The following is a 26989-nucleotide window of genomic DNA, read 5'->3' as shown; positions in this document are numbered from 1 at the left end:
AAACTAATGTGTGGTAGGATGGATAAGCGCATGCAAATGGAATCGATTGGAGGTTAAAGCAACAATATAGTACGGAATTGTAATGGGTGTTCAAAAAAAAATCTCTTTAAATGTTGTTCAATACAAGAGACTAGCGTCCAGGCTTAGTGCTTCTTGTTCTTGCCAGCGCGTTCGTATTTGCTCTTGGACTGGTGCCACAGGCCAAGGGGGATGGCCAGGGAAGGCAGGGTCATGACGGCGAAGGCCACCCAGTCGAAGAAGTGGGATGAGAAGCGCTTGTTGTACTCGTTAAGGTTGACAATGCCACCCTCACCGGGCTCCGAGCTGATGGCCAGTTGGAGCTGAAAGCACATGAATCCTTAGACCAAGTAGGCGACTAAAGAAATCAGTGACTTACCGCCTCAGCTTCCTCGACGGGCTTGTAAGACACCTCGGCGGCTGTGAAGTTGAAGTAGCCGAAGGCCTTGGGGCGCACCACCACAACATGGGTGAAGTTGGTCTGGGGGGCAATCCGCTCCACGGTCGCGGTGGGCTGGCCACCAACCACCTCGAATGCCTCCGGATGGAAGCCATTATCTACCAGAGCGACGTTGGTGGCAGCACCATTGCCCACATTGAAGATGGTATAGCGCACCAGCAGGTCGCTCTTTTCCACCAGGTATTTGTTCAGAATCTGCTTTGACACCAGAAGGCGGGCACGTGTCTCGTCCTCGGACAAGCAAACGCTAAACACCGCAAACAGCGCGCACAGGGCGAGGATTTGTTTGAACATACTGCAAGAGAGGAGAAAATGTTTGAACGTTTCACTTTTTTGTTGACGTGGAAGGGCAGCCACTGTGGGAAGGGAAGCCACAAAGGGCAGCATCTCTCGATGTTGTTGTGCTGTTCTATCACACAAACACAAACACTACGAGACATCAGCGGGATTGTCCTTTTTCATCATCTATCAACTTACTTGGATATTAGTTATTTCTGTGAGCAAAAGAGCCGACGACTGCTTTCTCGATTGACGGTTCGTGACGTGGAAGTGGAACGCGGAACGGGCACTCGGCTGTCAAACTTCGGAGCAGCCAGTATGACCGTGGGAAATTAAGAAAACAGAGGTATTTTTGTGCGATAGCTATCGGCGTTTTATTTTGAATTTTAGAGCATAGAGCATCCCACTCTCACTGCATGCTTTTCCTAATGGGTTTTATTGCTTGTCTCGCACTCTTTAATTCAAATGAAGTGTAGTTTAATATGTCCAATCTGTCCGCCACTAGCCATACAGTATATTGGTGTCAGTTCATACAAAGAAAATGTACCAAACAAATTTGCTATATTGTTTCCCAGGCTCGCGTCGCGTCATAAGCTGCCCATTATGAAATTATACAAGGTGGTGTATTGCGACAACGCGCTCCCTTTTCGGGGCTTAAATACTAGGATGGATCTACATGAAGAATTTTTATTTTTGTTTGAATTTTTATTATATATTAAAAGCTTTAGCTTAAGTTGGTATTCTGTTTCAATAAAGGGGGGTTAAGTGAGCTAAGTTCTGTCTTTTATTGGTATATTTAAAACGACACGATATATTTCGGTATATTTTATCGATAAGAAAATTTTGAACTTTTTCTTTCTCTCTCTACAAGCTTTACATTTACATTTTTACAAATATTTTCGTCGATCGTGAGAAAAACAAAAAATAACTGTGGTCTCTGTCACTGGTATAATACTCATAGTAGCCATTGTAATAATATTGAAAAATTTAAAGGAAATAATCATGAAAAAACAGGAAAACGAATTTCCGCGGGAGTCATCGCCATCTTTTTTTGGCGAGAGCTCGAACTGCTCTTCACTTTCAGGGAGCTTGAATAAAACTGCCCTACACAACAGGTTAGTAACAGGAGTGTCTCGCTTATTAAAAGATGATTTAAAACACTTGTTCCCAACAGCCGGCATAGTTTTTCGGGGCGATCCTCCCAATCTATACCCGGCATCCGGTCGGGCTACAATGTTGTGAAGTGCTTTGGTTTCCCCCTGCCCGTCGTAGTGAACGAGGCCTTGACCTCTGTGGGATCTGCTGCAGGAACGGTTTCTGCGAAGGTTGCCCAAAATGGTTTGGCTTGGGTACGAGTATAAGCACGGGTCGAAAAATGATTTGGCCTGGAATTAAATTTCCGCCCTTTTTCAGGTTGTGCACGGCCGCCGACTACTAATTTGGCAGTACAAAGAGTCGTCCAAGGATGCCAAGAACCCTACACGGGAAGGTGGCTTCCCTCAATGCCGCGAACTACAACTGCCCTACTCCGACTTGGGGTACAACAGTGAGTTGATTAGTGTATTCCAGACAGACGGCCAGCAAATGGCATCCTGCATAGCAGTTTCTGCAACGGGAGATGTGCGCTATTGGCCATCTATTGCCCACGACGGGAATACCGTGAATCTACCGATCCTAACCGGTCAGGACTTCGTTCAGATTATAAATCTACCATTGCAAGAGGGCTACCTTGCTGTGACCTCAACTTGCACTTTGGTATTTCTCAGCGTAGGCCTCACCAACGGCCGATACTCGTTGCACCACAAGACCATAAAGCCGGCCACCAGTTTGCTTGGTGGCTTTGGCAGCGACAAGGATCCGGTGAGGCTTGCATTTCCATCTAAAAAGGTTCCTCAAATAATATAAAATATATTTTCCAGCTCTTGGTTGGCATGTGCTGTGAGAGAAATTCTCCTGAAAGTGAAACCGTGGTGACTGTGCTCTCGGATCGTTCGATCCAACGCTGGAGTTTGCCGAGCAAAGGGAATACAGAACATTTACTCCACGAGAATGAAGAGGTGGTGCTCCGGATTCGCGAGGAGTTTAAGAAAATGTTCTGGAATCTCGGTACTCCCGCGGACAATGTGGAAATCGAGTTGCATCTGCTGGACTTTCATATCGTTGATGACAAGGCTTACATATTGGCTGGAGCTGTTAACGCTGCCCACGCTCCACAGATGTGCTATGCCGTTGGTAAGTATTGAATTTGTCATTCAACATGAACAATACTTAATACTATTTCTAGCTGTGGCCAGTGTCCAAGCGAACAGCATACTTCTGGAGTCATTCACACCCCTTAAGTTGAATAAATTCTACAACGCCAAGACCAAAGAGGATTGCTTCAGCCTTCGCTTCATAATAGGGAGCAGCCACATCTACCTCTACACCCCAAAGGTGGTCTATCCGTTGCTCTTGGCAAACGCCGTACCCACAGCCGAGATTGAGGCGGAGAAGATTGAATTTCATTTGCACGACGATCGAATCCTATGTGCCGCCGTCTGCAGTCGCCTGCCGCTGTTCTTTAGCCGCACACACGGACTGGTTTCCATCACGCCCGGCGACTTTGATGCCAACGAGCTGCATAATATGAGCACCTGCAATACACCAGATCTGTTTAAACCAGCTATGCTCGGTAGTTTCAGTGCACCCGATCAGTCTGAACTGACCGCAGTAACTGGCAGCAGAAACAATCTTCACATGTTCGAACTGGATCCGGATGAGCTATACAGCGATCGACGTGACAAAGTGGGCCAGTTAAAGGCTGCCTTCGTGTACCACCTGAAGCGTAATAACAGCATGGTGAAGACCATTATCGGGGAGCTTCTGCGCACTGTCAATGAGCCCGATCAATGTAGTGCACCCTTGGATGCCTACAAGTTGGATAGGTATGGACACTTGAATTTTTACTAAAATACTATAAGCTATCAGATACTTCCATTTCCATTAGAATTGTCATCACAATAGCGGAGGACTTGGCCGAGGATCTTCCAATCGCCGATCCATGCTGGGAGGAGGCCCTGGGCGATCACGATGGCAATCGTCATGCGTTGGGGAGCTCACGCTCCATGCAAATAATCAATCAGCTACGTGACAAAACCCTTGCCTTCGATCACTTTGTCTCATTTCTTCATGCCAGCGGCGTTTGGGAGAAGGTGAGTATTATTGCTCTTCTTATTCCTATTTTTTTTAATTTATCTTGCGTCATTCTTTTCAGCTCAATGCCATACCCTGTGGTAGTAATGTGCTGAAGCCGACCAGTTTTATATTGTCCGATATTAGCGAGAAAATAGTGGCTGCCATAGCACTCCGTTCCTTGCAGGCCAAACAACCAAAAATCATCGAGCATGCCATCGATGCCACTGTCGCCATGTGGGATGAGAAGCCCAATGGCAACTTAACCACCCAGGATATATTCTATGTGAAACTGTGCAAATTCCAGTTTGTATTTAAAGCCCTAGCCGAAATGGCTGACAATCAGATTTCAGCTCAGGGAGATACCACGGTAATGGTGGCCCAATTTCTCAACGATACCAATTCCATCGTCCTGGATACACTGGGCCAGGTGTTTAAGCATCGTGAGCAGCAGGCGAACCACTTCACACCGCTCAATGACAGACTGGTCGCCTGCGAAAACCTTCCCTGGACGGCCATGTCGGGAAGTGCTGGTGTGCGGGACACTCTCAACCGACTTATAGACCTCAGCCTGCGCTATGGTTCCCAGTGCATCAGTGAGACGGAGCTAAGCCAGAAGTTGTACCAGCAAATATACGAGCTAGTGGACTTGGTGCTTGAGGGACGCAAGAGCTACTTGGATAGTGTTCGAGGATCGGAGAAGGCTAATCTATTGCAGCGGCAGTTTGAGGTACAGCGCAGGGAACTCATCTCAGTCCTAAGTAAGTAGGTTTTCAGTATAACTGGGGTGTATTTCATATTCATTCCCTTTCCAGTCAAGGATCTTAAGTACGAGTATGCCGCTAAGTTGGCTGAAAAGTATCTGGACTTTCATGGTCTAGTGCTAATATGCGACGTGACGAATGACAAAGAACGTTTGGATGATTACATGCGCAAATACGAGGAGTTTGACTTCTCGCAGTTTGCCATCAGATGGTATCTGCGGCAGAAGCGACATGGCGAGGTATTCGAGCGCTTCAAGGACAACCCGGTAGCGCTGGCACAATTCATGCGTGACCATCCATCGTTGATCTGGATTCAGCTGATATTCAACGGCGACTACGAGCAGGCGGCAAAGGTGCTGTACGAGCTGGCGCAAAACGAGAATGTTGTTCAATACAAGAGACTAGCGTCCAGGCTTAGTGCTTCTTGTTCTTGCCAGCGCGTTCGTATTTGCTCTTGGACTGGTGCCACAGGCCAAGGGGGATGGCCAGGGAAGGCAGGGTCATGACGGCGAAGGCCACCCAGTCGAAGAAGTGGGATGAGAAGCGCTTGTTGTACTCGTTAAGGTTGACAATGCCACCCTCACCGGGCTCCGAGCTGATGGCCAGTTGGAGCTGAAAGCACATGAATCCTTAGACCAAGTAGGCGACTAAAGAAATCAGTGACTTACCGCCTCAGCTTCCTCGACGGGCTTGTAAGACACCTCGGCGGCTGTGAAGTTGAAGTAGCCGAAGGCCTTGGGGCGCACCACCACAACATGGGTGAAGTTGGTCTGGGGGGCAATCCGCTCCACGGTCGCGGTGGGCTGGCCACCAACCACCTCGAATGCCTCCGGATGGAAGCCATTATCTACCAGAGCGACGTTGGTGGCAGCACCATTGCCCACATTGAAGATGGTATAGCGCACCAGCAGGTCGCTCTTTTCCACCAGGTATTTGTTCAGAATCTGCTTTGACACCAGAAGGCGGGCACGTGTCTCGTCCTCGGACAAGCAAACGCTAAACACCGCAAACAGCGCGCACAGGGCGAGGATTTGTTTGAACATACTGCAAGAGAGGAGAAAATGTTTGAACGTTTCACTTTTTTGTTGACGTGGAAGGGCAGCCACTGTGGGAAGGGAAGCCACAAAGGGCAGCATCTCTCGATGTTGTTGTGCTGTTCTATCACACAAACACAAACACTACGAGACATCAGCGGGATTGTCCTTTTTCATCATCTATCAACTTACTTGGATATTAGTTATTTCTGTGAGCAAAAGAGCGACGACTGCTTTCTCGATTGACGGTTCGTGACGTGGAAGTGGAACGCGGAACGGGCACTCGGCTGTCAAACTTCGGAGCAGCCAGTATGACCGTGGGAAATTAAGAAAACAGAGGTATTTTTGTGCGATAGCTATCGGCGTTTTATTTTGAATTTTAGAGCATAGAGCATCCCACTCTCACTGCATGCTTTTCCTAATGGGTTTTATTGCTTGTCTCGCACTCTTTAATTCAAATGAAGTGTAGTTTAATATGTCCAATCTGTCCGCCACTAGCCATACAGTATATTGGTGTCAGTTCATACAAAGAAAATGTACCAAACAAATTTGCTATATTGTTTCCCAGGCTCGCGTCGCGTCATAAGCTGCCCATTATGAAATTATACAAGGTGGTGTATTGCGACAACGCGCTCCCTTTTCGGGGCTTAAATACTAGGATGGATCTACATGAAGAATTTTTATTTTTGTTTGAATTTTTATTATATATTAAAAGCTTTAGCTTAAGTTGGTATTCTGTTTCAATAAAGGGGGGTTAAGTGAGCTAAGTTCTGTCTTTTATTGGTATATTTAAAACGACACGATATATTTCGGTATATTTTATCGATAAGAAAATTTTGAACTTTTTCTTTCTCTCTCTACAAGCTTTACATTTACATTTTTACAAATATTTTCGTCGATCGTGAGAAAAACAAAAAATAACTGTGGTCTCTGTCACTGGTATAATACTCATAGTAGCCATTGTAATAATATTGAAAAATTTAAAGGAAATAATCATGAAAAAACAGGAAAACGAATTTCCGCGGGAGTCATCGCCATCTTTTTTTGGCGAGAGCTCGAACTGCTCTTCACTTTCAGGGAGCTTGAATAAAACTGCCCTACACAACAGGTTAGTAACAGGAGTGTCTCGCTTATTAAAAGATGATTTAAAACACTTGTTCCCAACAGCCGGCATAGTTTTTCGGGGCGATCCTCCCAATCTATACCCGGCATCCGGTCGGGCTACAATGTTGTGAAGTGCTTTGGTTTCCCCCTGCCCGTCGTAGTGAACGAGGCCTTGACCTCTGTGGGATCTGCTGCAGGAACGGTTTCTGCGAAGGTTGCCCAAAATGGTTTGGCTTGGGTACGAGTATAAGCACGGGTCGAAAAATGATTTGGCCTGGAATTAAATTTCCGCCCTTTTTCAGGTTGTGCACGGCCGCCGACTACTAATTTGGCAGTACAAAGAGTCGTCCAAGGATGCCAAGAACCCTACACGGGAAGGTGGCTTCCCTCAATGCCGCGAACTACAACTGCCCTACTCCGACTTGGGGTACAACAGTGAGTTGATTAGTGTATTCCAGACAGACGGCCAGCAAATGGCATCCTGCATAGCAGTTTCTGCAACGGGAGATGTGCGCTATTGGCCATCTATTGCCCACGACGGGAATACCGTGAATCTACCGATCCTAACCGGTCAGGACTTCGTTCAGATTATAAATCTACCATTGCAAGAGGGCTACCTTGCTGTGACCTCAACTTGCACTTTGGTATTTCTCAGCGTAGGCCTCACCAACGGCCGATACTCGTTGCACCACAAGACCATAAAGCCGGCCACCAGTTTGCTTGGTGGCTTTGGCAGCGACAAGGATCCGGTGAGGCTTGCATTTCCATCTAAAAAGGTTCCTCAAATAATATAAAATATATTTTCCAGCTCTTGGTTGGCATGTGCTGTGAGAGAAATTCTCCTGAAAGTGAAACCGTGGTGACTGTGCTCTCGGATCGTTCGATCCAACGCTGGAGTTTGCCGAGCAAAGGGAATACAGAACATTTACTCCACGAGAATGAAGAGGTGGTGCTCCGGATTCGCGAGGAGTTTAAGAAAATGTTCTGGAATCTCGGTACTCCCGCGGACAATGTGGAAATCGAGTTGCATCTGCTGGACTTTCATATCGTTGATGACAAGGCTTACATATTGGCTGGAGCTGTTAACGCTGCCCACGCTCCACAGATGTGCTATGCCGTTGGTAAGTATTGAATTTGTCATTCAACATGAACAATACTTAATACTATTTCTAGCTGTGGCCAGTGTCCAAGCGAACAGCATACTTCTGGAGTCATTCACACCCCTTAAGTTGAATAAATTCTACAACGCCAAGACCAAAGAGGATTGCTTCAGCCTTCGCTTCATAATAGGGAGCAGCCACATCTACCTCTACACCCCAAAGGTGGTCTATCCGTTGCTCTTGGCAAACGCCGTACCCACAGCCGAGATTGAGGCGGAGAAGATTGAATTTCATTTGCACGACGATCGAATCCTATGTGCCGCCGTCTGCAGTCGCCTGCCGCTGTTCTTTAGCCGCACACACGGACTGGTTTCCATCACGCCCGGCGACTTTGATGCCAACGAGCTGCATAATATGAGCACCTGCAATACACCAGATCTGTTTAAACCAGCTATGCTCGGTAGTTTCAGTGCACCCGATCAGTCTGAACTGACCGCAGTAACTGGCAGCAGAAACAATCTTCACATGTTCGAACTGGATCCGGATGAGCTATACAGCGATCGACGTGACAAAGTGGGCCAGTTAAAGGCTGCCTTCGTGTACCACCTGAAGCGTAATAACAGCATGGTGAAGACCATTATCGGGGAGCTTCTGCGCACTGTCAATGAGCCCGATCAATGTAGTGCACCCTTGGATGCCTACAAGTTGGATAGGTATGGACACTTGAATTTTTACTAAAATACTATAAGCTATCAGATACTTCCATTTCCATTAGAATTGTCATCACAATAGCGGAGGACTTGGCCGAGGATCTTCCAATCGCCGATCCATGCTGGGAGGAGGCCCTGGGCGATCACGATGGCAATCGTCATGCGTTGGGGAGCTCACGCTCCATGCAAATAATCAATCAGCTACGTGACAAAACCCTTGCCTTCGATCACTTTGTCTCATTTCTTCATGCCAGCGGCGTTTGGGAGAAGGTGAGTATTATTGCTCTTCTTATTCCTATTTTTTTTAATTTATCTTGCGTCATTCTTTTCAGCTCAATGCCATACCCTGTGGTAGTAATGTGCTGAAGCCGACCAGTTTTATATTGTCCGATATTAGCGAGAAAATAGTGGCTGCCATAGCACTCCGTTCCTTGCAGGCCAAACAACCAAAAATCATCGAGCATGCCATCGATGCCACTGTCGCCATGTGGGATGAGAAGCCCAATGGCAACTTAACCACCCAGGATATATTCTATGTGAAACTGTGCAAATTCCAGTTTGTATTTAAAGCCCTAGCCGAAATGGCTGACAATCAGATTTCAGCTCAGGGAGATACCACGGTAATGGTGGCCCAATTTCTCAACGATACCAATTCCATCGTCCTGGATACACTGGGCCAGGTGTTTAAGCATCGTGAGCAGCAGGCGAACCACTTCACACCGCTCAATGACAGACTGGTCGCCTGCGAAAACCTTCCCTGGACGGCCATGTCGGGAAGTGCTGGTGTGCGGGACACTCTCAACCGACTTATAGACCTCAGCCTGCGCTATGGTTCCCAGTGCATCAGTGAGACGGAGCTAAGCCAGAAGTTGTACCAGCAAATATACGAGCTAGTGGACTTGGTGCTTGAGGGACGCAAGAGCTACTTGGATAGTGTTCGAGGATCGGAGAAGGCTAATCTATTGCAGCGGCAGTTTGAGGTACAGCGCAGGGAACTCATCTCAGTCCTAAGTAAGTAGGTTTTCAGTATAACTGGGGTGTATTTCATATTCATTCCCTTTCCAGTCAAGGATCTTAAGTACGAGTATGCCGCTAAGTTGGCTGAAAAGTATCTGGACTTTCATGGTCTAGTGCTAATATGCGACGTGACGAATGACAAAGAACGTTTGGATGATTACATGCGCAAATACGAGGAGTTTGACTTCTCGCAGTTTGCCATCAGATGGTATCTGCGGCAGAAGCGACATGGCGAGGTATTCGAGCGCTTCAAGGACAACCCGGTAGCGCTGGCACAATTCATGCGTGACCATCCATCGTTGATCTGGATTCAGCTGATATTCAACGGCGACTACGAGCAGGCGGCAAAGGTGCTGTACGAGCTGGCGCAAAACGAGAATGTTGTTCAATACAAGAGACTAGCGTCCAGGCTTAGTGCTTCTTGTTCTTGCCAGCGCGTTCGTATTTGCTCTTGGACTGGTGCCACAGGCCAAGGGGGATGGCCAGGGAAGGCAGGGTCATGACGGCGAAGGCCACCCAGTCGAAGAAGTGGGATGAGAAGCGCTTGTTGTACTCGTTAAGGTTGACAATGCCACCCTCACCGGGCTCCGAGCTGATGGCCAGTTGGAGCTGAAAGCACATGAATCCTTAGACCAAGTAGGCGACTAAAGAAATCAGTGACTTACCGCCTCAGCTTCCTCGACGGGCTTGTAAGACACCTCGGCGGCTGTGAAGTTGAAGTAGCCGAAGGCCTTGGGGCGCACCACCACAACATGGGTGAAGTTGGTCTGGGGGGCAATCCGCTCCACGGTCGCGGTGGGCTGGCCACCAACCACCTCGAATGCCTCCGGATGGAAGCCATTATCTACCAGAGCGACGTTGGTGGCAGCACCATTGCCCACATTGAAGATGGTATAGCGCACCAGCAGGTCGCTCTTTTCCACCAGGTATTTGTTCAGAATCTGCTTTGACACCAGAAGGCGGGCACGTGTCTCGTCCTCGGACAAGCAAACGCTAAACACCGCAAACAGCGCGCACAGGGCGAGGATTTGTTTGAACATACTGCAAGAGAGGAGAAAATGTTTGAACGTTTCACTTTTTTGTTGACGTGGAAGGGCAGCCACTGTGGGAAGGGAAGCCACAAAGGGCAGCATCTCTCGATGTTGTTGTGCTGTTCTATCACACAAACACAAACACTACGAGACATCAGCGGGATTGTCCTTTTTCATCATCTATCAACTTACTTGGATATTAGTTATTTCTGTGAGCAAAAGAGCCGACGACTGCTTTCTCGATTGACGGTTCGTGACGTGGAAGTGGAACGCGGAACGGGCACTCGGCTGTCAAACTTCGGAGCAGCCAGTATGACCGTGGGAAATTAAGAAAACAGAGGTATTTTTGTGCGATAGCTATCGGCGTTTTATTTTGAATTTTAGAGCATAGAGCATCCCACTCTCACTGCATGCTTTTCCTAATGGGTTTTATTGCTTGTCTCGCACTCTTTAATTCAAATGAAGTGTAGTTTAATATGTCCAATCTGTCCGCCACTAGCCATACAGTATATTGGTGTCAGTTCATACAAAGAAAATGTACCAAACAAATTTGCTATATTGTTTCCCAGGCTCGCGTCGCGTCATAAGCTGCCCATTATGAAATTATACAAGGTGGTGTATTGCGACAACGCGCTCCCTTTTCGGGGCTTAAATACTAGGATGGATCTACATGAAGAATTTTTATTTTTGTTTGAATTTTTATTATATATTAAAAGCTTTAGCTTAAGTTGGTATTCTGTTTCAATAAAGGGGGGTTAAGTGAGCTAAGTTCTGTCTTTTATTGGTATATTTAAAACGACACGATATATTTCGGTATATTTTATCGATAAGAAAATTTTGAACTTTTTCTTTCTCTCTCTACAAGCTTTACATTTACATTTTTACAAATATTTTCGTCGATCGTGAGAAAAACAAAAAATAACTGTGGTCTCTGTCACTGGTATAATACTCATAGTAGCCATTGTAATAATATTGAAAAATTTAAAGGAAATAATCATGAAAAAACAGGAAAACGAATTTCCGCGGGAGTCATCGCCATCTTTTTTTGGCGAGAGCTCGAACTGCTCTTCACTTTCAGGGAGCTTGAATAAAACTGCCCTACACAACAGGTTAGTAACAGGAGTGTCTCGCTTATTAAAAGATGATTTAAAACACTTGTTCCCAACAGCCGGCATAGTTTTTCGGGGCGATCCTCCCAATCTATACCCGGCATCCGGTCGGGCTACAATGTTGTGAAGTGCTTTGGTTTCCCCCTGCCCGTCGTAGTGAACGAGGCCTTGACCTCTGTGGGATCTGCTGCAGGAACGGTTTCTGCGAAGGTTGCCCAAAATGGTTTGGCTTGGGTACGAGTATAAGCACGGGTCGAAAAATGATTTGGCCTGGAATTAAATTTCCGCCCTTTTTCAGGTTGTGCACGGCCGCCGACTACTAATTTGGCAGTACAAAGAGTCGTCCAAGGATGCCAAGAACCCTACACGGGAAGGTGGCTTCCCTCAATGCCGCGAACTACAACTGCCCTACTCCGACTTGGGGTACAACAGTGAGTTGATTAGTGTATTCCAGACAGACGGCCAGCAAATGGCATCCTGCATAGCAGTTTCTGCAACGGGAGATGTGCGCTATTGGCCATCTATTGCCCACGACGGGAATACCGTGAATCTACCGATCCTAACCGGTCAGGACTTCGTTCAGATTATAAATCTACCATTGCAAGAGGGCTACCTTGCTGTGACCTCAACTTGCACTTTGGTATTTCTCAGCGTAGGCCTCACCAACGGCCGATACTCGTTGCACCACAAGACCATAAAGCCGGCCACCAGTTTGCTTGGTGGCTTTGGCAGCGACAAGGATCCGGTGAGGCTTGCATTTCCATCTAAAAAGGTTCCTCAAATAATATAAAATATATTTTCCAGCTCTTGGTTGGCATGTGCTGTGAGAGAAATTCTCCTGAAAGTGAAACCGTGGTGACTGTGCTCTCGGATCGTTCGATCCAACGCTGGAGTTTGCCGAGCAAAGGGAATACAGAACATTTACTCCACGAGAATGAAGAGGTGGTGCTCCGGATTCGCGAGGAGTTTAAGAAAATGTTCTGGAATCTCGGTACTCCCGCGGACAATGTGGAAATCGAGTTGCATCTGCTGGACTTTCATATCGTTGATGACAAGGCTTACATATTGGCTGGAGCTGTTAACGCTGCCCACGCTCCACAGATGTGCTATGCCGTTGGTAAGTATTGAATTTGTCATTCAACATGAACAATACTTAATACTATTTCTAGCTGTGGCCAGTGTCCAAGCGAACAGCATACTTCTGGAGTCATTCACACCCCTTAAGTTGAATAAATTCTACAACGCCAAGACCAAAGAGGATTGCTTCAGCCTTCGCTTCATAATAGGGAGCAGCCACATCTACCTCTACACCCCAAAGGTGGTCTATCCGTTGCTCTTGGCAAACGCCGTACCCACAGCCGAGATTGAGGCGGAGAAGATTGAATTTCATTTGCACGACGATCGAATCCTATGTGCCGCCGTCTGCAGTCGCCTGCCGCTGTTCTTTAGCCGCACACACGGACTGGTTTCCATCACGCCCGGCGACTTTGATGCCAACGAGCTGCATAATATGAGCACCTGCAATACACCAGATCTGTTTAAACCAGCTATGCTCGGTAGTTTCAGTGCACCCGATCAGTCTGAACTGACCGCAGTAACTGGCAGCAGAAACAATCTTCACATGTTCGAACTGGATCCGGATGAGCTATACAGCGATCGACGTGACAAAGTGGGCCAGTTAAAGGCTGCCTTCGTGTACCACCTGAAGCGTAATAACAGCATGGTGAAGACCATTATCGGGGAGCTTCTGCGCACTGTCAATGAGCCCGATCAATGTAGTGCACCCTTGGATGCCTACAAGTTGGATAGGTATGGACACTTGAATTTTTACTAAAATACTATAAGCTATCAGATACTTCCATTTCCATTAGAATTGTCATCACAATAGCGGAGGACTTGGCCGAGGATCTTCCAATCGCCGATCCATGCTGGGAGGAGGCCCTGGGCGATCACGATGGCAATCGTCATGCGTTGGGGAGCTCACGCTCCATGCAAATAATCAATCAGCTACGTGACAAAACCCTTGCCTTCGATCACTTTGTCTCATTTCTTCATGCCAGCGGCGTTTGGGAGAAGGTGAGTATTATTGCTCTTCTTATTCCTATTTTTTTGAATTTATCTTGCGTCATTCTTTTCAGCTCAATGCCATACCCTGTGGTAGTAATGTGCTGAAGCCGACCAGTTTTATATTGTCCGATATTAGCGAGAAAATAGTGGCTGCCATGGCACTCCGTTCCTTGCAGGCCAAACAACCAAAAATCATCGAGCATGCCATCGATGCCACTGTCGCCATGTGGGATGAGAAGCCCAATGGCAACTTAACCACCCAGGATATATTCTATGTGAAACTGTGCAAATTCCAGTTTGTATTTAAAGCCCTAGCCGAAATGGCTGACAATCAGATTTCAGCTCAGGGAGATACCACGGTAATGGTGGCCCAATTTCTCAACGATACCAATTCCATCGTCCTGGATACACTGGGCCAGGTGTTTAAGCATCGTGAGCAGCAGGCGAACCACTTCACACCGCTCAATGACAGACTGGTCGCCTGCGAAAACCTTCCCTGGACGGCCATGTCGGGAAGTGCTGGTGTGCGGGACACTCTCAACCGACTTATAGACCTCAGCCTGCGCTATGGTTCCCAGTGCATCAGTGAGACGGAGCTAAGCCAGAAGTTGTACCAGCAAATATACGAGCTAGTGGACTTGGTGCTTGAGGGACGCAAGATCTACTTGGATAGTGTTCGAGGATCGGAGAAGGCTAATCTATTGCAGCGGCAGTTTGAGGTACAGCGCAGGGAACTCATCTCAGTCCTAAGTAAGTAGGTTTTCAGTATAACTGGGGTGTATTTCATATTCATTCCCTTTCCAGTCAAGGATCTTAAGTACGAGTATGCCGCTAAGTTGGCTGAAAAGTATCTGGACTTTCATAGTCTAGTGCTAATATGCGACGTGACGAATGACAAAGAACGTTTGGATGATTACATGCGCAAATACGAGGAGTTTGACTTCTCGCAGTTTGCCATCAGATGGTATCTGCGGCAGAAGCGACATGGCGAGGTATTTGAGCGCTTCAAGGACAACCCGGTAGCGCTGGCACAATTCATGCGTGACCATCCATCGTTGATCTGGATTCAGCTGATATTCAACGGCGACTACGAGCAGGCGGCAAAGGTGCTGTACGAGCTGGCGCAAAACGAGAAGGAGATTGTGGCGCGCAAAAAGACAATATTGTCTCTGGCCAAGCTGGCTGCTTTTGCGGCGCCCGACACCGACCTGACGTCGCAGATGGAGAAGATCAATGCTGATCTAAGGCTCATCGAGTATCAGCTGCAGTTGAGCCATGACGTACTGCAAAACTTTGGCCTCGACCCAGTAGAACAGAAAGTTCTCAAAGCTGAGGATATTATCGATGTAAGTCGTAGTGTCGTAAGTCCATAGTGTCGTACATTATTTAATATTATTCAATAATCCACAGCTATACATCGCCGATGAAAACAAAAGTGCCACCGACGTAGAGTTTGGCAAGGCCTTGGAGCTGCTGAGCTTTGTGGAACAGCCCTACGATCTGCGCCAGAAGATCTGGTGTGCGGCCATACGCCGCGACAACTGGATCTATGATCCCAATAATGCCGTGGAATGCATGCAGAAGCTACTATTCTTCAAAATCATTGAAATCTCGCTGGTGAAGGGCCAGGAAGGCAACAATTTTCTGCCACCCATGGAGGAGTTCATGGAGAGCACAGAACTGGACGACCTGCCGCAGAACAAGTCGTTCCAGAATCTCTTGAAACTGACCTACGAGTATGTGGCCGATAGGTTCAAACAGCCACAAGACATGAAAGTCTAATTACATATGTTGTGCATACACAAGCATTTACATTTATTAAACTCTGAACCAAAAGTTCAAGATGATGTGTAGGGGTTTGGGTTTTTGTGACGTATGGCGTGGCGTGGTGAACAAAGTGCTTTCCACTGGAAAGTGTGATATCAGAAGAGTCTGCTCCCAAAATTGTATTGCTCTAGCTTTTTTAGTCTCTGATATTTAGGCTCTCATCGGAACGGATGGACAGACGAACAAACTTAGACTTAGACATGGGGTCGGAAACGCTTCCTTCTGGATGTTACACACATCTACTTCTACCATAAAAGAAAGGAGTATCGTCGTTGTCGATGATAGAGAGATGGAAGGTACAAATAAAAGAGAGACGGAACAAGGGGACAATTATACCTACCAGTATATACATACATATGTTCTTAATCTTATGATTTATATAACCTATCCAAAATATTTAATACTTAATTACACGTAGGCGCCGGAATTAGCATGCATGTTCTCTCTTTCTGTTTGGTGGTATCCTGTTCGTAAAAATAATAATTTATTCGAATTTCAGATATTTTTTATCTGTTGCCATTTTTGTTCATTTTTTCTACTACCATTCTATATCCCTTCCCTCCGCTCGAGAGGACGCACACTGCACGAGAAAGAGTGTGAGAGAGTATATGAGAAAGAGAGAGATAGAATGAGTAAGCGCGTGGAAGACGTTGCTTTGCCACTGCAACTTCATTTGCCTTGTTTTTTCTGGCCATATTAATGATGTGATCTATGCTAAATTCGGCAATCTGGTATATATTTATTTTATGATTCTGTGTTTTCGCTTTTCTCGTATCCTCAAAATTATGGATGCCACAGATTTTCGTCTTTTGTGCAGTTTGAAGTGGCCGTGGCAAAACTTTACCGGTCGTGTACCGGGTATAAAAAGATAACAATATAGAATTAACCAAGCCGTTTTCGCTTGTGTTCTTACATCCTTGCCTGGATTCGTTTGGCCATGAGGTTTTATAAATCTTTTGAGATTAAATAAATTATATTAAACAGGAAAAGGGCGTAGCCAGGATTTCTCGAAGGGGAGCCGAAGTTGGTCAGAAGTTGTTGTAGAATTGAGGCAAACCAGCCTCCACAATCAGAGCTCTGACTAATAGCCCCACTCAGCACATTTTTTAACCATCCATTTCGGATGGGTTATCGTATCACGAGGTATTTGCCTTGCAAACATTTCCTTACATCTAATGGAATCTTTTTGTATCCAGCTATAAAAAAAAAATTAAGTGATGAACGTTTTTTCGACACCGAAAGAGACTGATGAAGTCTTGTTTTAGAGATACTTTCTTCTGAGTGCCAGCAATGCCCAGTATTCATCTTCTTGGATAATTTTTTCAGAACAAATAACCCCATTCTCAACACCCAAAGTTCGTTTTTCATAATAACGGTATTGAATGGTATTGTACCAGGATCAAGATCCATTTTTAATTACATATTCATTAAAATTTGGGGCTATGTGTAGTTTCTGCATTCAAAGCATGGGCCTTGGTAAAAAAAGGGACGAATGCTAAAATCACATTACATGATTAATAACAATTCATAATTATAACAAAGCCTGCCTGAAAGTCTGCCGTAACGTTATTTCTGTCTGTCTCACTCTAGACCACTCCCTCTATTCCCCGTTCCCCGTATAAAATGAAAACACTTATATATAAGTATGTATGTTTATACTTGAAAACGCTGATGCAATGTGGGCACAATGAGTATATGCTGCCGTATTTTACATTTTTTTTTTACTGAACTTAATTATAATAAGAAATTACGCATATTTAAAAGGAAGCCAGAACGGGAATCCTTACTGTAAGAGTCGCTGCTGTTACAGTCACAGCGCTACACATTGTACTTGGGAATAACCTTTATAATATAATTTTCATTCTGGTTTTGTTTTAGTATCTCTATAGAAATGTAGCGAACGCAACGCTCCGTGAAGTGGATATCCATCGTGACGTTGGATTTCAAAGCGTAGACTCCCACTTCATCCCAGACTTCAAAGTCACTTAAGAAAAATACTGTAAATTCAGCTCCACCAGAAACAGTCACGGTAATACAGTTGATAAGGGAAAACTTGGGCATCTTTGTCACGTGTTCATAAACATATTTTGTAAACTTTTTAATGGCAATTTCTCCCCAGGTAACTTGACGCAACGGTAGTGCGGATTCTTTCTGGTATGCACTTGATCAATGGCGTCCAATATTTGGTCCAGCTCGAAAATGCCAGTGGGACGCACCACATGCAGAAGCTCAGAAACAGTCATAAGCGGTAGACGTATGTGCGAGATCACGGTCTTGATGTCCGCGCTGGGATTGAGCTGATTCCATTTGCATACAGTCCGAAAGATTTCAACTTCGGGGGCAACGAAGGTGTCCCGTCGCACAACTTCCTCAAGTAATTCCTTAGACAGAATTTCAAAAGAAGCATGGTTGAGCACTTCTGATGCGTTGAAGTCCATAAATTTTAGGCATTCTTTGCGCAGGTCGTTCATACTGTTTAGGTGCGCTGCATTCAGGATCTTGCAGATGTTGCTGAAGGAAGCATTCTGCTGCAGATTTTTCTCTATGGCCGCCTCGACGTTCTGCAATCCGAAAAAGTGGACGCAACTTAGCAGATCTAGAATTTTATCCACGCACAGTGTGGACAGAGGCAGCGCGCCAGTGTAAATATAGCCCAGAATTATTTTAAACGAGTCCACCGGCACATCCAGGCGAATTTCCCGCTGCTTCGATTCAGCCATGTCACCGTACAGCATGGCGCGAAAGTATTCACTGCGGACCGCTAGAATGTTTCGGTGGGCCGGTAGCCGCTGTTCCTCTACCAAGAACTCCACGTCCGAATAGAGGTCGTTCATGCAGAGGCGACCCATGTCCAGCCCCACGCGATCGACCACATCGATGTCGTCGGCATTGGTACCCTTCGTGGTACCGGGGGAAGATGCTTCGTTTACCTGGGTGCTCATTTTCGTTTCTGTCTGTGTATGGAATGGATAATATCTATATTTGTGTTATTTTTGTTTTATAAACTCACAATATTTCCTCTTTATTAACAATTTATGGGCAGAGCTTGTCTCTTCCGTCGCTTTCAAATGAAGATGGTACCGCTTGATTATATCGATCTATCGGTATCTTAGCTAAACATCGATTCAATTTATATATAATTCCGTTCTTACATTGTTTAAATCAATTAAAATTACCATTGTTTCTGTAATAATTTTTTTTGGTATGTTATCAATTAATGTAATTTTAGCAATGCGCGTTGATGTGGGATTCAGGAACATAAAGAATTGGAGAATGAAAACGTATGCACATTTTTGTTTGCTCTTGTCCAGGGTACACTCGTAAGAAGGTATGGTATGTCATCGTATTATGACAATGTACCCTTCACTCCTCTCTTTTGTAGGTATTGTTTTGTATGTTCATGGGCATGTTTTTGGGGTTTCCCTTTCTTAGTTTTCACAAGACGGCGACATCAAGCCATATTCACTCAAATAACGGCGCGGTGCTATAAACTGCGAAGGGGTTAATTGTGTTTTCTATACCTTTATTATAAACGAATTATAATTGTATCCGATTAATTTATTTTCTATAAGATTAACTCATTATTATTAGCATCATTTTGTTGCGCTGTTATGGAACATTTTTTCAACGAAAAAAGCTGTAAAACAAGGCGTACAAAAGTATTGGCACACTTGTTAGCTCATTATAGTTCTTGTAATTTGGCTATAAAATTGTCTTTTTTGGGAGGAACATTCACACTTAGTTCTAGGTTTGTGGAACTGTCCAATACTCAATCTAAAAATATTTCCAACTGTCGCCAAATCGCTATAATTTGGAAAAATAAGTCTAAGGAAAACGAAACCACAGAATCTCAGAGTAAAATCATTCGGCATTTTCCCAACCAGGGCCAATTAGTTGCGGAAAATTGTAGCACATCGTTCAAAACTTCAAAAGAGCTTCTATACAATAATGTTCGAAACACACAGGCCTTTCATAAATAATTTTTCTGAAAAGCGTGAATAGAAATAACTAATCTTGGAATGCTAACAGTTATTTTAGTTTTCTTTCTTCTGGCAATTTTAGTACATATGTAAGACGGAACTTTAACAAAACCTCGCTGCATATAACAATTTAAATATGTGCACGTTTCTGAACACATTATTTGTATTGTTCAAACTGTCAGTACAAATCGATACCATTTACGTATATCGATTGCAGTAGCTTGCTCATGCAGCTCTGGTCTGTTAACCAACAGAGCCATTCTATGTATGTTATTTCAAAATAACCTAAACAAATGTAAACTTGTTTTTGTTGATTTGGCTGGATCTATTAACTATTTGTTTGATCATTTGTTATCGCTTTCCGCATCCCGAGCGCTTGTACTATTAACATACTTTTCAGTCAAGACTTTCGTTAGCCGGCATCTAAATAAGAATGCCCTTGAATGACATTGCACCCTACACCAAACACAGCCGCCACATGCGTTACACCAGTCATGTTGATTAAATTATGATAAATAATGATGATCCAAACCATTTAACGAAGTTAATGCATTGATCATCAAATGAATGATCAAGGAAACCCCTCGATACTTACCCCTTAAGCACTGGTAAAGTCTGAGGGGCATCACGCACTGGTGATAGCGCTTATCAGTGCCGTCGCAGCCGAGCCGCCAGAACATCGCGCTCGCTTATCAGCGGGAGTAGAATTTGCTTAGCTCTGCCTGACACTCAATTTTCATCGCACGCAAACGCAGGTCGGTCGTCCAGTTGGAAATCTACCAGCAGCCGGAAAACTCCAGTGGTTAGCAGCATGTCTCTCAGCGCGGAAACGGTCCAAACTACGCCCTACGAGGGCCAGAAGCCAGGCACCAGTGGATTGCGCAAAAAGGTCGAAAACTAAATTCAAGAAAATCATCTCGGGTCTCTCGAATTGTCCCATTCTGCTCCTCCGCCCACAGGTGAAGGTTTTCGTGCAGCCCAACTACACGGAAAACTTTGTCCAGGCCACTCTGTCCGCCAATGGAGCTGCCCTCGCTGGCTCCACTCTGGTCGTGGGTGGCGATGGGCGCTACTACTGCAAAGAAGCTGCGGAGCTGATTGTCCGAATCGCGGCTGCCAACGGCGTGTCCAAGTTGCTGGTTGGCCAAAACGGCATCCTCTCCACTCCGGCGGTGTCCAGCCTGATTCGTCACAACAAGGCCTTAGGTGAGTAAGTGCATCAGGTATGGGCTTCACTGTGGCCGTAAATGCAAAAGAGCTTTGCTGATAACAGCCACCACGTATCATCTATTCATCTATTTGTCGCGATGTGATCTGCCAGAGGTCTCTCAGGTCAATTAATGAAATGGATCCGTATCTCCCGAACCCTTTAGGTGGCATTGTCTTGACTGCTTCCCACAATCCGGGCGGCCCCGAGAACGATTTCGGCATCAAGTTCAACTGCGAGAACGGTGGACCAGCCCCGGACGCATTTACCAACAGCATCCACAAGCTGACTACCGAGATCAAGGAGTACAAGCTGGTGCGTGGCCTGCAGATTGACATCGCCAAGGTGGGCGTGAGCACCTTCGACATTGCCGGCAAACCCTTCACCGTGAACGTCATTGATTCGGTGACCGACTATCTGCGCCTCATGGAAGAGATCTTTGACATGGGCAAACTCAAGGAGTTTGTCAGCGGCAAGGTCACGGGAAAGCCTCTGAAGATGAGGATTGATGCGATGAACGGTGTCACCGGGCCCTACGTGAAGGAAATCTTTCTGAAGCGCTTGGGTGCCAGCGAGTCCTGCGTGGTCCACACCACTCCACTGCCAGACTTTGGGGGACTGCACCCCGATCCGAATCTGACCTACGCCAAGGATCTGGTTGATACAGTCGCTCAGGGTGACTACGATATAGGAGCCGCCTTCGACGGTGATGGCGATCGCAACATGATCATCGGCCACAAGGCTTTCTTCGTGACACCTAGCGACTCGCTGGCCGTGATTGCCCATTACCTGGAGGCCATTCCGTACTTCCAGAAGAACGGCGTCCAGGGATTCGCTCGCAGCATGCCCACCGCTTCGGCTGTGGATCTCGTGGGCAAGAAGCTCGGCAAGGAGGTCTTCGAGGTGCCCACGGGGTGGAAGTACTTTGGTAATCTCATGGATGCCGGACGCCTGTGTCTGTGCGGCGAGGAGAGCTTCGGCACCGGCTCCAATCACATCCGCGAAAAGGATGGCATCTGGGCAGTCCTCGCCTGGATCTCGGTAATGCAGCACACGGGCAAGGGAATCGAGGATATCCTTAAGCAGCACTGGTCCACCTACGGCCGCAACTATTTTACCCGCTACGACTACGAGGAATGCGCCTCGGATCCCTGCAACGAGATGATGGACACCATGGAAAAGACCATCACGGCGGCAGGATTTGTGGGCAAGAGCTTCTCCAGCGGCGGCAAAAGCTACAAGGTGAAGGAGGCGGACAACTTCAGCTATACAGATCCCGTGGACAAGTCGGTTGCCACCAAGCAGGGTCTGCGCATTGTCTTCGAGGACGGCAGCCGCATTGTGGTGCGTCTCAGTGGCACAGGCAGCTCCGGAGCCACAGTGCGGTGAGTACTCGCACAACGTGTTAACTCTTCTCGCATTTACGACGCTTGCTTTTCCTTATTTCAGCTTGTACATTGATTCGTATGAGAAGGAGAATGTCTTGGGCCAGGCTAGCGTCATGCTGAAGCCCTTGATTGACATTGCCCTGGAGATTTCTCAGCTGCCCAAATTCACTGGCCGCAATGCTCCCACCGTCATCACGTAAATGAGCCCACTCCATGGGAGAGGGGGAAACGGATATTACTTACTCATCCTGAATCCTGATCCTCATCCTCAGTTCGTTGCTGTTGTTGTGCCCCACTCCTATCTCCATTTGCACCTCAGCGAGGCATTTCTTTGTTATGTTTTGAATTTATTAAAGTTTGTGTAGCCTAAGAGCCGACTCATTTGATGGGCGTGGCCAGATACTCGAACTCGGAGAGTATCATGTTGGGTATGCGCTGCTCGAGGACTCGCAGCGGCAGGCGACCCAGCCGCACAAAGGTCTGCAGGAAGTGGAGCACAGTGGTCACTTCGGGTCCCAGCATTTCCTTGTCCCTAAAAACAAGACAACATTTGCATAACGGATTCCTGGCAGGGAATACAATTGCACACTCACGATAGCTGCGCTTCGGCCACCGTCACCACATACTGACTCATGTAGGAGATGTACAGCATCTTGACGTTCCTGTGGAACTGCTGAAGAATGGTCAGGAGGCCCACCACGAGGGGCACACAATCAATCACATCTTTGGCTGCCTTGGGCAGCAGGCAGTCTGTATTAGCGGAATGCTGCAGTCGATCCACATGAGCAATGGTGAAGAGAAACAGAAACAACGAGACATTGTGCGTGTTCTTGGTTGGGAAGAACACCTGCTCTAAGGGCTCAAAGTTACCCGTGCAGAGGAGGATGTCCTCAAGGTCCGTCAGCATTCCAACGCCCTGCTCATCGCACAGGTCCTTGCTGCGCGAGAGTTCCAGCAGGAAGGCGCTGTAAGGGAGATGGAATTGTATTACTCTTCTGGGACGGGGACTACGACTGGGACTCCTCTAACGCAGTACTCACCGATTAAGCGTGTCCGCCGTGTTCTGCAACAGCTTGGCCTCGCATTTGCTGCTGAAGCTCAGCTCGGTGGCGATTTGCTGGCGCAGCACTTGCTTCTGGCCCACCGAGAGCACCCAGTCTAAGAGCCGGGGCCACACCTTCATCCAGCGCTGGGTATAGTCCAGATAATACTTGAGCGGCTGCTTGGCCACCTCGGGGCCGGGGAAGTCGCGCGACTCCAACTCTTTCGTGACGCTTTCCAGGGCGTCGCGCCACATGCGATCCGAGGTGAGGTTCTTCTGAAGCCGCTCCAGATGGCGCTTTAGCTCGTCCGCCAGCATGTGGGCATAGAGCCGCTCCAGTCCGACCATGCCAGCGGGGTCGAGAGCCTCGCGCAGAATGCCAAAGAACCCAGAAGCGGATAGCACTTCCGGGTGCGGGGCTCTCTTCTCATACCACGTCCTCTTGAGGTCCAGGTAGATGGTCCCTTTGGGCTCTGTACAGCGCAGGAGCTCGTGGGCTAGGCGTCCAATGAAATTGTTGGAGTTCGATGGGTCCCCCTGCAGGGGCGGGAAGTTGGGAATGGGTATGATCTGGCTCTGATGGCTCGACTGCCACTCCTGGACCTTGTTCCGCAGGAAGGCGTTGCATTCCTTCTCTACATTGTAGCTGATGATACGTTGGGACTCTTCCAGCAGAATGCCCAGACCCTGCACCCTCAGATAGTCCTCGATGTACTCGAAGGACCGTCGATATCCCTCAATGGTCTTGGCCAGAGTCTGAAGCTTCTGTTGCATGAGCTGCACCTGCGACTTGCCCTTCTCGGGCGTGAAAATCAGTCCCAGATTGTAGGCATTGGCCAAATGATTGACCAGCTCCTTCCGAATGCCATCCTCCAGCAGCTGCTTGGGGTCCAGCTCGATTACCCCCACCAGCGTGGTCTTCATCATGAGGATTCCCTTGGTGAACACCGCAATGGAGTTAGTCAGCTGAGCCACCTTGGCCCGCTCCTCGAATTGGGCGTACTCCTTAAGCTTGTCCTTGTCCAGGCGTGTGGGGAACTCCTTTATCACGTTCGTCAGCAGGTGGATAATCCTCGCCAGAATGCTAAACATGGTCTCTGGGACAATCTGGAGCACTCGACGCAGAAAGTTGGCGAGCTCTGTGCTGTAATAGTTGGACACGGACACGAGATCCTCGCTCTTCGCCTGATTAATCCTCATCAAGGGCACCTCCAGAGTGCTGGCCAGCTTGAGAAACACTGACCGAATGCCGCGGACTGCGTGCGGCTGACGCTTGATGTGCTCCTGCATAAGGGGCCTGAAGTCCCGCTGCAGCAGATGCCAGGCATAACTGAAGTCGGTGATCATCTGTATCTGGATCTCAATGTCCTCCTTGAGGTTGATCAACTAAACGAAAGATTTGTGGGGATTACATATTGCTTTAGGATATCTTTAGCTTTAGCTGTACCTGTGCCATCCGATTGAGCAGATCCCGCGTCTCCTGCAACTGCTGCTTCACCAACATGTTGGCGTGCAGATTGTGGTACTCCTGCACTTCGTCCAGGGCCTGCATTACCTGAATGATAAGGCGGCCGGACTTTTGCGGCCTGCCTATTTCCAGTTTCTGCAGCCGCTTGGCCACCTCACCGAACCATTGCTGCAGATGGGCATTCGACTCGATCTTCGCCAGCGGCCGGGTGCCGGCAAATGATTCGCTCAGCTCCTGCAGACGCTGCATGGCCCCTTCGCGACTCTTGCTCCAGCGCTCTTCCCTGCTCTGCTGAACCTCGCCCAGCAGCTCCCGCACAGTCAGCTCCATTTGGCTGCAGTTGAGCAGGAGATGATACAGAGTGTTCCGGTTGAACTTCAGCTCCTTGAGCACCAACTGGTGCACGTGGCTGGGCTCGACTGCAATGCACGATATGATGAAAACCTCGCGGGAGGTGTGCAGGCAGTACCAGCGCAGCGCGACATTGCACTGACGCATCAGGACAATCAGTTTGTTGGCATGCTGCAGCACGAAGCCGTCGTCGAGGACTCCTTCTCGGACAATCTCTTGGGTCTTTTGGAGGCTCTTCGCCAGCTGCTCGCTTTGCTGCTGGCACAGCGTTTGAACGGCTGCTGAATTCACAATATTCGCTACGGCAGATCTGGCCGCCTGGAAGTCCAGCCAGGCATCTATAAGGTTTACCGTGATGCCCATGTACACGGATATGATCCAATTGTCGCAGTAGAACTTGTCCACAATTTCGCGCATCTGCGAGCCCTGGCCGTGCAGGACCTGGGGGCAGAAGTAGAGACACACGTACAGCATCGCCGCCTGGGAGGAGAGGGCCGTGGAGCGGTGCGAGGGATGCGGGTAGATGGCCAACTGGTTGTAGATGTCGTCGCAGCGGAGACGGGCAATGACCAGATCTATGAAGTTCGCATCGAAGCGAAACCGGGAGAAGTACGCTTCGGGGTATTTGGGAACTACCAGGTTGGCAGCTCCCGCCGCTGCCTGTTTCCCTCCCAAGCTTAACAATTTGGCGGTCTCCGAGGGATGCACGTAGCCCGTGGATCGCAGGAGTAGGCAGACATCGTGGATGTTGCTCTCGTCCCCACTGGGCGTGGCATCGCCACCGCTGTAGCGGTAGTAGGAGATCAGCAGGCGCTCCCTCACATCGCCGGAAATGTGGTAGTCCAGAAGCAGCAAAATAACTCCATACAAGTAAAGGGACTCGCACAAGAGTTGCTTGCCCTCCTCGTCCTGAAGCACCGTCTCCAGCGTTTGCTGGATGTAGTATCCACTGTTCAGCTCCTCTATGTACTGCTGCAGATCTTTGGCATAGTGATGGATGCTCTGGAAGGCCAGGTAAAAGCGTCTAATCAGCGGCAAGTGGCTCCGAATGTCATCATCCAATTCACTGAGCTCCTACACCATGAAATGCCAACAAATTAAAGTGTTTCTTCTTTAATTTATACTCTACTGCTTACCGGGCTCTGTTCGATTTTCCTCTCGTGCTCTTCGGCCACCTTGAAGTAGCTAAAGTCGAGTATAATTTCGCCATATTTCTCCCGATCGGCCTTTGTCTCCAATCTGCAGGCGGGGCAATTCAGATTTTCATTATGGCTTTTTGGGTCATATTTGTAACCTACCGATAAATTAGGGGAACGTAGTCCTTGAGTCGAAGGATCTCTGCTATGATGGAGTTACCTACCGACACAATATTCAGCAGATTTTGGCCACAGGCATTGTTTTCAGCCAGGAATTCAGTCATTTTGCCGAAAACACATCTTTATCAAAAACAATCACAACATACAGTGTTTTCCAACACTATTGATATGAGCAATCACACACACACACACATCCGCGAAAATAGGGTTTGGCGCCCAACTCTAAATTTGAATAAAGCTAAATCGCTACATGAAAAATAAAATAAAAATTCACTTAAGCAAAAATGAACAACTAATAAACATTGCAGGCAAATTATAAAACTATTATGGAAAATGTGCCAATTGTTTGTGGGTTTTTGTTGTATCCCAATGTAAATTTTGGGGAATTTTTTTTATTTTTTTGTTAGCTAGGGGAACGACAAAAAAATGCATTAAGAATATTTAACATAATAAAAATTATTGTAAAAATATCAATAAAATTATTTAATTCAACTACATACATTTTAATCAATTAACTAGCTAATTAACTGAGATACCATCATTGAA

The 26989-nt window shown here is 47.2% G+C and overlaps 9 protein-coding genes across 10 annotated transcripts; 4 read left to right on the top strand and 5 right to left on the bottom strand.

Annotated features, from left to right (window-relative positions):
- Positions 1-10: 10 nt before the first annotated feature.
- On the bottom strand, positions 11-1058 carry LOC4812098 (translocon-associated protein subunit beta-like). Its single transcript, XM_001352496.4, has 3 exons — positions 956-1058; positions 398-773; positions 11-341 (listed from the first exon to the last, which is right to left on the bottom strand). The coding sequence occupies exons 2-3, from the start codon at positions 770-772 to the stop codon at positions 144-146; spliced, it is 573 nt and encodes a 190-aa protein (XP_001352532.1). The 5' UTR covers position 773; positions 956-1058; the 3' UTR covers positions 11-143.
- LOC117184953 (translocon-associated protein subunit beta-like) lies at positions 11-6055 on the bottom strand. Its single transcript, XM_033384206.1, has 4 exons — positions 5919-6055; positions 5361-5736; positions 5076-5304; positions 11-112 (listed from the first exon to the last, which is right to left on the bottom strand). Exons 2-3 carry the CDS (start codon positions 5733-5735, stop codon positions 5107-5109), a joined length of 573 nt encoding a protein of 190 aa, XP_033240097.1. The 5' UTR covers position 5736; positions 5919-6055; the 3' UTR covers positions 11-112; positions 5076-5106.
- LOC117184399 (nuclear pore complex protein Nup133-like) lies at positions 1760-5097 on the top strand. The gene is made up of 9 exons (XM_033381515.1): positions 1760-1872; positions 1932-2106; positions 2171-2617; positions 2677-2989; positions 3042-3681; positions 3744-3948; positions 4011-4689; positions 4744-5050; positions 5091-5097. The coding sequence occupies exons 1-9, from the start codon at positions 1760-1762 to the stop codon at positions 5095-5097; spliced, it is 2886 nt and encodes a 961-aa protein (XP_033237406.1).
- A 666-nt stretch (positions 6056-6721) lies between the features above and the next one.
- On the top strand, positions 6722-10059 carry LOC117184398 (nuclear pore complex protein Nup133-like). The gene is made up of 9 exons (XM_033381514.1): positions 6722-6834; positions 6894-7068; positions 7133-7579; positions 7639-7951; positions 8004-8643; positions 8706-8910; positions 8973-9651; positions 9706-10012; positions 10053-10059. The coding sequence occupies exons 1-9, from the start codon at positions 6722-6724 to the stop codon at positions 10057-10059; spliced, it is 2886 nt and encodes a 961-aa protein (XP_033237405.1).
- On the bottom strand, positions 10035-10983 carry LOC117184954 (translocon-associated protein subunit beta-like). Its single transcript, XM_033384207.1, has 3 exons — positions 10881-10983; positions 10323-10698; positions 10035-10266 (listed from the first exon to the last, which is right to left on the bottom strand). The coding sequence occupies exons 2-3, from the start codon at positions 10695-10697 to the stop codon at positions 10069-10071; spliced, it is 573 nt and encodes a 190-aa protein (XP_033240098.1). The 5' UTR covers position 10698; positions 10881-10983; the 3' UTR covers positions 10035-10068.
- A 597-nt stretch (positions 10984-11580) lies between these two features.
- LOC6899993 (nuclear pore complex protein Nup133-like) lies at positions 11581-15706 on the top strand. Its single transcript, XM_002135323.3, has 9 exons — positions 11581-11797; positions 11857-12031; positions 12096-12542; positions 12602-12914; positions 12967-13606; positions 13669-13873; positions 13936-14614; positions 14669-15210; positions 15275-15706. Exons 1-9 carry the CDS (start codon positions 11685-11687, stop codon positions 15644-15646), a joined length of 3486 nt encoding a protein of 1161 aa, XP_002135359.2. The 5' UTR covers positions 11581-11684; the 3' UTR covers positions 15647-15706.
- A 2018-nt stretch (positions 15707-17724) lies between these two features.
- On the bottom strand, positions 17725-18813 carry LOC6899992 (BTB/POZ domain-containing protein 9-like). Of its 2 annotated transcripts, none has more exons than XM_015188186.2 (2): positions 18702-18813; positions 17725-18645 (listed from the first exon to the last, which is right to left on the bottom strand). In XM_015188186.2, exon 2 carries the CDS (start codon positions 18631-18633, stop codon positions 17758-17760), a length of 876 nt encoding a protein of 291 aa, XP_015043672.1. In that variant the 5' UTR covers positions 18634-18645; positions 18702-18813; the 3' UTR covers positions 17725-17757. The 2 variants fall into 2 exon arrangements, with proteins under 2 accessions (XP_015043672.1, XP_002135358.1); XM_002135322.3 differs by having other exon boundaries at positions 17725-18641.
- Positions 18814-20379: 1566 nt separating this feature from the next.
- Pgm1 (phosphoglucose mutase 1) lies at positions 20380-22636 on the top strand. Its single transcript, XM_001352495.4, has 4 exons — positions 20380-20560; positions 20631-20877; positions 21045-22263; positions 22328-22636. Exons 1-4 carry the CDS (start codon positions 20483-20485, stop codon positions 22464-22466), a joined length of 1683 nt encoding a protein of 560 aa, XP_001352531.1. The 5' UTR covers positions 20380-20482; the 3' UTR covers positions 22467-22636.
- Positions 22593-26650, bottom strand: Strump (WASH complex subunit strump). Its single transcript, XM_001352494.4, has 6 exons — positions 26426-26650; positions 26264-26366; positions 24756-26201; positions 23307-24694; positions 22860-23231; positions 22593-22798 (listed from the first exon to the last, which is right to left on the bottom strand). The coding sequence occupies exons 1-6, from the start codon at positions 26545-26547 to the stop codon at positions 22645-22647; spliced, it is 3585 nt and encodes a 1194-aa protein (XP_001352530.3). The 5' UTR covers positions 26548-26650; the 3' UTR covers positions 22593-22644.
- Positions 26651-26989: the final 339 nt, after the last annotated feature.

The sequence above is a fragment of the Drosophila pseudoobscura genome, chromosome X, assembly GCF_009870125.1.
Source record: "Drosophila pseudoobscura strain MV-25-SWS-2005 chromosome X, UCI_Dpse_MV25, whole genome shotgun sequence".
In the NCBI taxonomy this organism is placed as follows: Eukaryota; Metazoa; Arthropoda; class Insecta; order Diptera; family Drosophilidae; genus Drosophila; species Drosophila pseudoobscura.
Note: the sequence above shows the minus strand (reverse complement) of the source record. Positions and strands in the feature narration are given on the sequence as shown.

Coding starts and splice junctions, on each gene's coding strand:
- LOC4812098 (XM_001352496.4), bottom strand. CDS start 772: ATGTTCAAACAAATCCTCGCCCTGTGCGCGCTGTTTGCGGTGTTTAGC. Junction 342..397: donor CCGTCGAGGAAGCTGAGGCG/GTAAGTCACTGA, acceptor ATGTGCTTTCAG/CTCCAACTGGCCATCAGCTC.
- LOC117184399 (XM_033381515.1), top strand. CDS start 1,760: ATGAAAAAACAGGAAAACGAATTTCCGCGGGAGTCATCGCCATCTTTT. Junction 3,682..3,743: donor GATGCCTACAAGTTGGATAG/GTATGGACACTT, acceptor CATTTCCATTAG/AATTGTCATCACAATAGCGG. Junction 4,690..4,743: donor GGAACTCATCTCAGTCCTAA/GTAAGTAGGTTT, acceptor TTCCCTTTCCAG/TCAAGGATCTTAAGTACGAG.
- LOC117184953 (XM_033384206.1), bottom strand. CDS start 5,735: ATGTTCAAACAAATCCTCGCCCTGTGCGCGCTGTTTGCGGTGTTTAGC. Junction 5,305..5,360: donor CCGTCGAGGAAGCTGAGGCG/GTAAGTCACTGA, acceptor ATGTGCTTTCAG/CTCCAACTGGCCATCAGCTC.
- LOC117184398 (XM_033381514.1), top strand. CDS start 6,722: ATGAAAAAACAGGAAAACGAATTTCCGCGGGAGTCATCGCCATCTTTT. Junction 8,644..8,705: donor GATGCCTACAAGTTGGATAG/GTATGGACACTT, acceptor CATTTCCATTAG/AATTGTCATCACAATAGCGG. Junction 8,911..8,972: donor CCAGCGGCGTTTGGGAGAAG/GTGAGTATTATT, acceptor CATTCTTTTCAG/CTCAATGCCATACCCTGTGG.
- Pgm1 (XM_001352495.4), top strand. CDS start 20,483: ATGTCTCTCAGCGCGGAAACGGTCCAAACTACGCCCTACGAGGGCCAG. Junction 20,878..21,044: donor TCGTCACAACAAGGCCTTAG/GTGAGTAAGTGC, acceptor CGAACCCTTTAG/GTGGCATTGTCTTGACTGCT. Junction 22,264..22,327: donor AGCTCCGGAGCCACAGTGCG/GTGAGTACTCGC, acceptor TCCTTATTTCAG/CTTGTACATTGATTCGTATG.
- LOC6899993 (XM_002135323.3), top strand. CDS start 11,685: ATGAAAAAACAGGAAAACGAATTTCCGCGGGAGTCATCGCCATCTTTT. Junction 12,915..12,966: donor ACAGATGTGCTATGCCGTTG/GTAAGTATTGAA, acceptor TACTATTTCTAG/CTGTGGCCAGTGTCCAAGCG. Junction 15,211..15,274: donor AAGCTGAGGATATTATCGAT/GTAAGTCGTAGT, acceptor AATAATCCACAG/CTATACATCGCCGATGAAAA.
- Strump (XM_001352494.4), bottom strand. CDS start 26,547: ATGACTGAATTCCTGGCTGAAAACAATGCCTGTGGCCAAAATCTGCTG. Junction 24,695..24,755: donor TGCTCAATCGGATGGCACAG/GTACAGCTAAAG, acceptor TCTTTCGTTTAG/TTGATCAACCTCAAGGAGGA. Junction 22,799..22,859: donor GTGGCCGAAGCGCAGCTATC/GTGAGTGTGCAA, acceptor TCTTGTTTTTAG/GGACAAGGAAATGCTGGGAC.
- LOC6899992 (XM_015188186.2), bottom strand. CDS start 18,633: ATGAGCACCCAGGTAAACGAAGCATCTTCCCCCGGTACCACGAAGGGT.
- LOC117184954 (XM_033384207.1), bottom strand. CDS start 10,697: ATGTTCAAACAAATCCTCGCCCTGTGCGCGCTGTTTGCGGTGTTTAGC. Junction 10,267..10,322: donor CCGTCGAGGAAGCTGAGGCG/GTAAGTCACTGA, acceptor ATGTGCTTTCAG/CTCCAACTGGCCATCAGCTC.